The sequence below is a fragment of the Pipra filicauda genome, unplaced genomic scaffold, assembly GCF_003945595.2.
Source record: "Pipra filicauda isolate LSUMZ 115617 unplaced genomic scaffold, ASM394559v2 scaffold156_size1729456_pilon, whole genome shotgun sequence".
NCBI lineage: Eukaryota > Metazoa > Chordata > Aves > Passeriformes > Pipridae > Pipra > Pipra filicauda.
In genome coordinates this window covers 71-11,409 of record NW_024104062.1, presented here as the reverse complement: position 1 = coordinate 11,409, position 11,339 = coordinate 71, and the positions used below count along the sequence as shown (strand labels likewise).

General features: G+C 38.9%; 1 protein-coding gene across 1 annotated transcript; it reads right to left on the bottom strand.

Annotated features, from left to right (window-relative positions):
• Window positions 1-3,365: 3,365 nt before the first annotated feature.
• SOCS5 (suppressor of cytokine signaling 5) lies at window positions 3,366-11,070 on the bottom strand. The gene has a single exon (XM_039379113.1). The coding sequence runs from the start codon at window positions 11,049-11,051 to the stop codon at window positions 9,438-9,440; it is 1,614 nt and encodes a 537-aa protein (XP_039235047.1). The 5' UTR covers window positions 11,052-11,070; the 3' UTR covers window positions 3,366-9,437.
• Between the last annotated feature and the right edge of the window lie 269 nt (window positions 11,071-11,339).

The following is an 11,339-nucleotide window of genomic DNA, read 5'->3' as shown; positions in this document are numbered from 1 at the left end:
AACAACCTGAAGAGGACAAAAATACTGCAGAAATTCTCCTTATACAAAACTGAAGGCAGCTCATTGCCCAGAGTGCAAATTTTTCACAATATAGGTGCAGAGACATTCTCTCTCTGTACTCCAGGAAAAGGCAGCCTGAGGAGAGCCCTGTTCAATTAACCAAGGCAAATGGGCAGAATCTCTTACCTTGTACGTGACAAGAGGGATGCCAGAACTGGCCCTGCTAGGACAGAAGGATTTGATCTGCAGACATACTCAGGCAGGAGCCAAGCCAGATTTTCTCCTGTCAACCTAAGACTTCTGGCTACAGGAGGGTAGTAAGAGCTCTCTAATCACAGGAGATGGGGATCAACTCTTGTGGCTAGTTGTCTCTTTTCACCTACAATAGGAATCCCCAAGAAGCAAAGGAAGATTGAGCCACATTCAGAGCCTCAGACCATCTTAGGCTGTTTCATGAGGTGGCACTCGTCCTGGGAGAAGCATAAGGATTAGAAATGGAACCTTTGTGAAAATGTCTGAACTGCCAGAAACCAGGACCTAGGGTGAGCTCTGGAGGGCACCACTGCCTACGAAGCACACAGTGGACCAAGCGATGACCTGCTGGAAAGTGACTTCCAAGGCATCCACCAAGGGCTGCAGCCAAGTAATGTTTTAGGGCACTACTCAACTTTTCTGGGTAACTGTATCTCTGGAGCTGGTGCCAGTCCTAAATTTTGGTGAGAGATACCAGACACCTGAGAATTTAAGGAGGTCTTAAAGTGACACAGATACCGGCCTTGGAAATGGCTCTTTTGAAGTTTGTGCTGGAACTATTTACAGGAAATTTTTCCTTTCTTTTCCTTTTCCCTCCAATGTAAAAAAAATCTAGGTGAGGTGACTTGGCATAAGGATTAAGACTCCTTGAAGTATGGAGTCAAGATGAAACTAAAATCATCCAGAAAAAAATAGCTGAAGCTGCTGATGCTTCTTGCAAACTCTTGGCTTAAAACCTTTCTCACAAAATGCTTCCCATTGGCTTTTTCCTGAACAGCATAAACACTGGCAGTACTCATCTGATGGTCAGTGCCGGCTTCAACACATCTGGAACAGCTCAAAGCCACAGAAAGCCACAGACCTTATGCAAAGCCATTCACAGAAAGTCAGGAAAGCAAATCTGCAGCTAAAAAGAAAAACTGGATATCCCTGGCTCAAGTGGACAGTTAGAAGAAGAAGTGTGAAAGCGTCCTCCAACCATGAGTATACACCACGTGCACCAGGCAGGAGGGGAGGGAAGGAGAGTACCCTTACCAATACTGCTAGGGCAAAAAAGTATTTGGCTTAAGTATCAAGGTGTCCCCATGCCCGTAGTCTGAATGGTCACTTGAAGGAAAAGTCTGTCTATTTTCTTCTTGGCACATAATGAAACTGAAGATAAACAGTGTATAAATAAAACAGTGTGCTTCTGTAGTACAGAATGATAACAATCTCAACAATTCATCGGCTCATGCCAGGAAATTCTCCTCACACACTGCTTACAGGTTTATCAGCCTTATCAGATTGGCTACAAAAAATAAAATGACAAAAGCAAGGAGCCAAAAGACAGTGTCTCCACAATAGAGCTTGTAAGGAGCAAACAATGCTTTATGTGGGGAAACCCCAAACTATGGCTTGACAGAGGGCTGCGTTAGGAAATAAGGGGCGTGTGGCAGTCAGTGCCATGCCACTACATACCTGTGCATCATATATATCGTGTCAGTCGTTCCTTGAGCAAAAACACCGAAACAGAAATACTGGGGGTGGACACATACCTACCTCAGGTCTTACTGCTCATTGAAGGAAGGATGTTAGACGTGCTGCTCATCACTAGCGCACAAAGTATTTCACAGGTGAACCAAGTAGCATTATTCTTTTTTTCACTAAAGGGAAACGCAAAGGTAGCGAGCAGCAACGCATCCAACTTACCCCACAACTAGCAAGTCTGATTCCATGCAGCTCTTTGTGACCTCCTTATGAAGTCTGAGTCCCACGCTTGAAACTGCAATGAATTTATATATTCCTAGTAATGTAACAGATGAGAGCGACAACTAATGCTATTCTGAAGATTAGAGATACTATAAATAACAACTTTTATCCATTTTTGTAAGTTCTAAGGAGAGACTCTGAAACCCCTCCTGAAGGTTTACAACCTTGACTTCCCAGATGCCCCAGGACACCTGACGGGAGAGCAACGTGAGAACAGTCTCACAGGTAGGTTGTCTATTTATTCTCTATACCAACATGTTCTATTCTAAATACCTGCACAGTTGCAATACAAGAGCTTTCTGAGATAGAATCCTAAAATTCCCTCCCTAGGAAAGTGACACAGAAGCTTCAGATCACCTGGTGTTTTGAAACCTTTTTGAAATATTACCGTGCCCGCATCTTCTTTACCTAAACAATAAAACCATCATACTATTACATGATTAAGCATATCTGCTATAAATTAAGCAGTACTTGCACTTCATATTTCAAACTCACCACCATAATAGGAAAGTCAATGTCCATTACTTTTATTTATTAATCAATTATGGATTTATTTCAGCTGAATTTAAGGCACTTAGGCTTCTGCATGTTTCAATGAAGCTAAAGCTAGAGAGGCAATCTCTATATAAAACAGCCAAAACTCAAGTTTGTTTTCAGGGTTTTCATTTTCTATTAGTTCACTACTGATGAGAGATTAATACTTCAATGGAGCCTAGACTAAATGTATTTTTAGGAGCAGTGGTCTAGAATATATATATAATTAACGAATTAAGAAGCCTGAAATAGTTCTACATAGCAGCCCACGATACTTCTTCAGCTTGTCACACGTTTGTTGCTGTGCCCAGCTATAACTCCTCACCAGCAGCATTTTGCTCAGTTTTCATAATTATCTATAGAGTTTGCACTAATTTGCTTTCAGAGCAGCTCCCATCAGGCACAGAGGAGAAACACTCCCAGTTTATGGGGTGACATCTACATCTGTTCCTTAGTTTGTGCTCAGGGGGGCTGTGCTCTAAAAGACACGTTTATGTCAGAAAAACACATCTTTAACCCAAAACTCGGGAGAAAAACACTTGAGATTTAAGTGAAAACTTGCTAAGTTTAGAGCTTGATGGAATTTCACAGTGAGATAAAACTTCTAGAGGCATTAACTGTCAGTCTGTGGATCTCTTGTCCAAAGTATTTTAGATGCAACAGAAATGGACTGGAACAAACATGTGTTAATGATTACTTTAACAACTTACCCCTTTGACATGTACAAAAAAATATTTGTAAAACTGTGTATTTACAGTATAGACTTAAAATAAACTCATTAAACCCACAACTTTTTTGCTCCCAAACAAATATAAAAAGAAAACAATATGGCAGTTTATACCCCGTTTATTAAGACAGAGCCATCTATTACTTAATACACTGGTTGGGTAGCCATAAATCACATTATTTTCTTACTCTATTAAGATGCAAGACAGTTTGGCAACCAAATAACAAAGACAAATTAGGCAGGGTGGAGAAATGTTTAAGCTGCAGCGAATTAAAGAACATCTAGGCTAGGGAGACCTAAACTAGCACAGTTATACAAGGTGCTGGCATCGGGTGACGCTCGGCATGGTGTGCTTGCCAGCCTACTCCTCGAGTGCCCAGCGGGCCTGCCAGGGCCCCTGCAACTGGAATGTCGGAAAAGGTCCAGGGACCGTCTGGATGCTGCTTTTTTGGCCACCTACCAAAGAGCGCACCACCAAAGCTACAGTTTCTGTGCAGCGATCGCATAGTTCTCTGGAAGAATGAAGGCTTCTGGTAAGAAAGTTTAGTGCAATATGAATTAATTTGTGCCCACAGTGTCATTATTCATTTTCCCAAAACAGTTTAAATATACTTGCCGTAGGAATTTGCAATCTCTGTAAAGATATTACAAAGCAGTGCTTATACAGTTGGTGACTACATAGATTCAACTTTAATAAATACATCTCTTCAAGCTTTTGCAAAACCACAAGTATGAAAGCAAGAAGTGACAAAGCAGCCAAGTGCTTCTGTATCTTCCAAACGCTATTGAAACTGCCATGGCTCTAAGAAGTTGACATACCTTATCGCACAGGAAGCACACACAGTGTTCAGTTTAACAGCTGCTCAGAGAAGAGCAAAACCTAGTTCTGCTTCCTCTTTGCCAACGTGCCACCAAGTTACAGCTCCTGCTGAGAAGTCAGAGAGGTTGCTTTACTCCAGACAAGCAAGTTCAGATATGTTTCTGCTTGTCAGTGTAGCTGTGTGCTTAACATGGAAATCTGTAAAACGAGCTATATCGCAGAGTTACGTACTTTTCTTCCTACTGAAGACAAAAAAGGGTCAAGCACCGGGAGCTTCAGCTCATAAATACATTGTGTTGGCCCTAGAGAACCCAGCTGGTAACAGCTGTAGCCTTAATGCAAATTTACAAAGTGAACACTTACTCAGCTTGAAAAGCATACACACAATAGTTACCTTGATAACAATAAATACAGTATCAGGTTAACATCCTGTTGATACACAATTTTTGTAAATTGAATATTTTATAAAAATAAGAAATGGCAATGCTTCCTTGAAATAACAGATTTAATTTGCTTCTTGAAACAACTGCTCTTAAATCAGTCTGGCAACACGCGAGCAAATTAAGTAAAAGCACCAGATTTCTTTTCAGTCTTGAAATGATTGTAAGGTTAAAGTCATCAAGAGGTTGTTTGGCTTTTTTCTTTTTTAAAGAGTCTTGATTTAAGACACAGTGAGAGGGGGAAAATTTCTAAAAAGCATCTTCAAGAGATCCTTACCTCATTGCAAAACATTTACTTTATGTATATTGGCATAAAAACATCAAGCCTTTTTCTTTTCAAAGCCCTCATCAGTAGCATTTTCAATTACAAAAAATAAAGCTTAGAATTCAGACATTAAGTCAAATGCATTTGGCAGACACAATCCATGGTCAAGTAAATGATTCTCTGTACATTGATATTGCAAAAAGGGAGTGCAATTAGCAGTGTTATACCATGCTCCATAGGAGTTAACACTTTAAAAGCCAACTAATTTGATTTCTGTCTATTTTTAAAAAAATAATGATGAAAAATCTCCCTTGGTCACAGTTCGGAGATGACTGTTTAGCAAGCATAACAACAGCAGGAAAACACACACCAATCAACTAGTCATAATACATAAATATAGATGAAGATACAAATAAAATAGTCCTTTTATTTGCAAAGCATGCCATGCACAGAGAGAAAACTGAGAAAGAATTTTTAGAATTCCAATATATTAGTGCTCACCATATTGGTGTACTTCAGTAGCTTCAAAAAAGACCATGAATGAAAACCTGCTAAGAGGCATCTTATTAACATATAAATACATATGTGCTAGATTCCTGCAGACTAAGGTTCAGCACATGTGCTCATTTCACAACAACAGTTTAGGAAAATGAGGCTCAAAAAGCGCTTTCATAATTTTAAATGTGAATGGTTTTAAAAGGAGAGACATTGCTATTTTAGAAAGAATCAACTAAGATTCAGTTCATATTTTTCCATTAAATACTGTATTTCGAGATAGCTTTGAAAAAAAAAATACCTGCAGATACATCCCTCTGGTACTCCTGACATGACAGCTTCTGTCTTACATGCAACTCTGCAGCAGAGACGAACTTTATAGCATTCTGCAAATATTTTGGCTTCCACAAGGACACTAAAGTAAACAGTTTTTTTATCACAGAAACAAGGAAAGATCCTGAATTTCTAAGTAGTGCAAAACTTTAAAGTTAAATATGGACTTCAGGATTTGAGTGACTGACATGTAAGAGGCTTGACTTCATCTTATCAAACACTGTGGATACACAGACATGTCTTTCAAAGACTATGCTTCTGATTTAAAGACTAATTTCGTAAGCAACAAGCCTCCAAATACACATAAAATTTAAAAGTAGATAAATGCAAAACATGGATTTGCAACTTATTTTCTTCAGAAGTTCCTTTCTGACAAGTAAATTAGCTGGACAAGTATCTACTTGCCTTGAGAGTATTTTCAAGAGTTATGCCTTTAAAACTGATTCACAGACCCTCCTATATACTCAAATATAGTATATTTTCTTTTCTCCAATTCCATGGGGACATAAAATATCTGTGTAAGATTTCTCACAAAATCCTCCTACAGAGTAGACCCCTTCTATAGCCCTTTCTGCAGAAATGAGAATCACCTCAAAAGAACACTTTACAGGACTGAGGCTCAAAAACTCAGGCATCTGTCATGTAACCAAATTAGATGAGAATAATACAAGTGTACCTTATTGCACTAAATCCTACTGTTAAATTAAGAAAAAAAATCTGTGCTCTGTGCTCATCTGTAAGAAGACACATGGAAGATTTTCTAAACCAAACCAGAAGGTCAAACAGAAACTGAGAACTCAATTATTTGCATTCTCCCCACACTAGCATGTTAGTGCCTTTAGAACTGAAAATGCATTCATTCAGAAATACGCTGCAACTTGAGTAGTCAACACTCAAGTCCAGCATAATTTAAAGTGATTCATTTTAGCATAACCACATTAGCAAATTATTCTGTATATTTCAGTGAAGCAAAGCTTTAAAAAAGCTGTAGAGAAACAGACCATTCCTTTTTTGTGTGTTTTAAGGGAACGCTAAATCTCTCCATAAAGATTATTTACACAAAGGCAAGAGCAAACTTTCTGAGATAAGGGTTTGGGGTTTTTATTTTTTTTTCTCCAAGGATTCCACCACATGATAAAAAATTAAACGAATGTGTATTCCTGACCACATTGACAACGTCACAGCTAGTTTATGACAAGCAACTGCAACAGGTGTAAACAAAAAACAGGTCCCTACACCGGGACAAAGCTTGGTTGCAGGCTGACTGTATGATACTATTGAAAGCAAGATTTTAAGTAAACTCATCTGGCATTCAGATCTGACTGAGGGAACAGTGAGAACGACACAGTGAAGGTACACTTAGGTGCAATTTCATGCTGGTGACTTTTTCCTCTTTTTATGCTTAGAGCAGATTTTAAACCAGGAGTTGCATATCCAATGACACACATACAATTCAAAACTTAAAGAGACCATTAGCACAGTTGTACACATAATTACATAAACTTAGTATTTACATATTCTAAACAAAGTTCCATTTTAACAGTGGAAGTCTTTTAACACACGAAAGAAGATAATCTACTACAAAGAATGCATAACGGGATCACAAATTTTCCACAAGCATATAAACACATGTTTTAAAGTGCTTTCTGGGTGCTTCAGATTAACCCCTCGCAGTACGAGCTTTCATGTAGTGCTGTTCCAGTCATTACAAAATTATTTAAATCATTCCTCTTCAGGTGCATTGTGAGTTCAGGAAAAATGACGACACCATTGATGTAAAAGTTTTAAGCTCTACCAACATAAACGTGTACATTACTTAAGTTCAGATGAAGTTGTCGAATACTTTGGTTTATCATAGCTTGGGATAAATATTTGATAGAACAAAAATTGCACCTCTCCACTCTTGAGTTTTTTTTACTAAAAAAAATACCCCAACAGAAATTGACAGTATTCTTTGGTAAAAACAGGACATTTGGCCAGTTTGCGTGTACATCTATTTAATAAAATAGCCTAAAAGTGAACAAATGCCACTGCTGTACTGTCAATTTACAGGAATAAGCATTCCTTGCTCAGTGGGGAGTATCAAAATATTAACCTTAGCAGTTAGCTATATAACAAGCTGAAACACCTTCAGCAACCATTACAGGGGATCAATTATGTTTTAGAACACTTTTTGCTTAACATTTATCCTTTACATTACAAAAACCTGTAAAATGCTCTATGCCTGCAGACAAGTCCACTACTTTGCAGTGACTACAGAAACGTTATTCAGTGGTGTACACTGTCAAGTTTCTGTAACAAAAACCAGGAATACGGTGTGCTGACCAACCAATATTCAACTGCACAGTGCTTGTGCATTACCTATACTAAGTACTAAGAAAAGCCTATTAAAAATTCAGTTAACTGCTACAAGTTACGTGAATATATAAAAACAGAGCAGATATACAAGTATAACACTGAACATACTGTACTTTATTAGCACAAAGAGCCAGAACAAGGCACAGCAAGCAGAAAAATTCATCAATAGAAGGGTTAGTGTAGCATACAAGAGTAACGTTTATTGTACTTGCAGCCAAAATGTTCCCTACCTCACACAGGTCACTGCCGTAGAGAAGTAAGAAATAACATACTGTAGCAGCTGGTAAAGAAACTAGGGAGCACTCAATTGGTACAAAACATTAAACAGGGGTCAGGGCATTCCAACAAAATTTTAGTGCAAAATGTCTAAAGACAGAACTACTTTAAGTTCTATCTCCAATTAAATAAGCAAACAGAAGTTAGAATCTTGTTTCTAAGTAATCTGTTGAAACTATAATCAGTGCATATTACTTTAAAACATTTTTAAAAGCGCAAATGGAAATATATTTACAAATAAAGTGTAACAGTACCTTTGAAACCTGACATTTGTTTCAGATATGTCAGATTTTGTACTCTGATTATAATAATTCAACCACTTGTCATGTTCTCCATAAAAATATCAGTCAACTTTAAATAATAAAAATTTTTTTCTTGTCACTATTACCGTCCATTGTAAGTTACTAGCAGTGAGGCCACCAAGTTCTTTTTTATAAAAAACCCACAACCTTATGTTTTATGGCAATAATCTAATCCTGTGTCCTGCCACTGAAGCAGCAATTCACACTGGAAGGTATTTTTAACTGTCCAAGACAGTATTACTTTTGCTAACAATGCCACTTAAATCTCCAAGTGTTTATAACAGAATTACAGTACTGAGCAGGCATATTCAAGTTTTAATGATTAGGAAACCTTATACACTGTGAAAAGCATGATTCATCTGTTAGCATCAAAAAACCATTAACTCTTAATGGACTGCTTCTAATGAATTGCTCTTCATTAAAAGAAAATATTCACTAGTATTTGGAACTTGTTTGTGAGCTAAATTAGTACTTAGAGTAGTGGAACGTTTTCAGGAAGAGAATTTTAAAAAAATACTTCAAATATTAGCAAAAATGCTCCTCTGATAAAGCCTTTCTTTATTAGCATTACGTGAATGCCCCATGGAAAATGCCTCATAGTTTCTTCATCCAATTACTACAGCTATAAAAGGGAAAAAAAATATTTAGAAATTAGCAAAAATATTTTCATTACGCCTTAATGAAAAACGTGCAGAATTTGTCTGCTTATTGTTTCCAAGAGGCATCACAACTTAGTTTGATTAACAGCAGGCAGCATCTGACAGGATACTAACACTTAGCTTAAATAGGGTATTGCAGAAAAGCTAGACGTTGTCGGTGCGCTCGCTGCAGTTAAACTGTAATACACAAAAAAAAGCATATTCCAGAAGCTTATTTTGATTTCCATTTACTTTGTTTTTATAGGTTCCCGCTCCAGCCATCGCACCCTGACTTTTTGTTTATAGTGATACTCCTTTAGAAAGTCTTGCAACATTGAGGGTAGAGGAAGGTCATCAATCCCATCATACGTAGTGCACCTGCAGATTACTGCCCGGCAGATATACTGCAGACTAAAGGGGAAGGTCCTGTTCAGAGATACAGTAAGCAATGGTTCAAAGAACATGCAAGAGCTGGGGTCTTTGTAGTGCTCCAGAAGCCCTGTAACAGTGGAGGAGTGAAACACACAGGGATCGTGGGCATCGAAACTAAAGTTGTGATTCCACTGCTCAATGCGTGCGTGCAGCGAGCGGTTGTAGCGACGGAAGCTCACGGAGAAGAGGTAGTCCTCCTGCGCAGAATCCCTGAGCAAAAAAGTGCCTTCGGGTTTACCCTCCAGAAGTGCTTCTGCTTCATAGCGGTCCATCACCCCCCAGTAACACGGGTTACCTGTAATCTGAAGTAAGTCTGGCACGAGGCAGTGGATGTAATCGATCTGAGTGTGCACTTTCCAAGCCCCCTGCCTGCTGATATGGCCGTGGCTCTCTCCAGACATTTGACGCTGCTTCTGCCTCCGTGACTGCAGGCAAAGCGTTGTTGTGTCCTCTTCGGAGTCACAGTTCCCTGGAGGTGTTATGGTTTTGTCCCCAGTCAGCTCAGTCATACCAGGGGCTAACTTTGGTCCCAGTTTATACAATGGATTAACCTGTGCTGTAGCTTCAAAAGTATGTATTTGGGCATTGGGAGGGGGATCAACCCCTTCTTCAATACTAAGTCTACGTCTCTCTCTGAGCCTATCTTCTTCATCTTCTGTGGAAACCAAGGAAGGATCAAATGTGTCAAAGAAAGTTGAATGAGGACTCACAGGTGCTGTGTGTTGTTTAATCAGATGCCACTTCTGAGCCAGATCGGAGCCTGCAGGAAAAGGGCATTTCTCAAGCATTAGTTCAGAGAGATGGATCTTTCTTTTGTTAGAAAACAGAGGTTTGGACTGTTTGCTGTAAGTTCTCATGGGAAAGCACAGCCCAACAGTCTCTTGTAGACGCTGTCGCAGAGAACGGCTACCGACTGTCCTGCTGGATACTGCATCCATATCATGGACTGAGCTCACCCCGTACCTCCTCTCTCTCCTCTGCAAGCCGCTTCGTGTTCTACCAAATCTTTTTTCAGTATCCAAGGAGCTCTGGGTTTTGGTAGAGCAGGAATGCTTCTTCTTCCCACCCCAGGGAGCATGTCGAGAATAAGAGTCCCTTCGAGCAAGCCTGGCTCCCGTGGTGACACACGAGTCATTCTCTTTCTCAATGCTTATTTCAACAATCTGAGGAATTTCTGTGACACAGTTTTGGTTCCGCCTTGCTGAATTCTTTGAAGGACTTAAACCTAATTGCAAAGCAATGTTTTCTCTCAAAGGGCTGCTGGGTGGTTGTTGTTGAGTCAAATCAGTTACCTGGATAGCTTTCTCTTTAGCAGATGAGCAATTACTGGAGTTCACAATTATATTTTCATTTTGGCTTCCACCCTCATGACTAAAGAGGTTCTGGCACCTGTATTTGAAATTGTTCCACATCTTTCCCACTTTATCCATGGATTATGTTATCTAAATTCAAGAGGAGAAGAAATATTGAAATAAAAATATAAATTAAAAACATGAGGATACATCTTCAGTTATCAATTAAGTTGTTGTCAATTAAGACACAAGATGACTTAACTGAACACAGTGCATTTGAAAAAGTGCCTTAGTCTTTGTAGGGTTATGTGGAAGCAACATGCATTACACCACTCTGATATTTAGAAAAATCACTATGAAGAAAATTTTTGGGAAATTACAAACATTTTATTTACAAGCAGGCCCTCCCATTTTTCTGTAGGCATG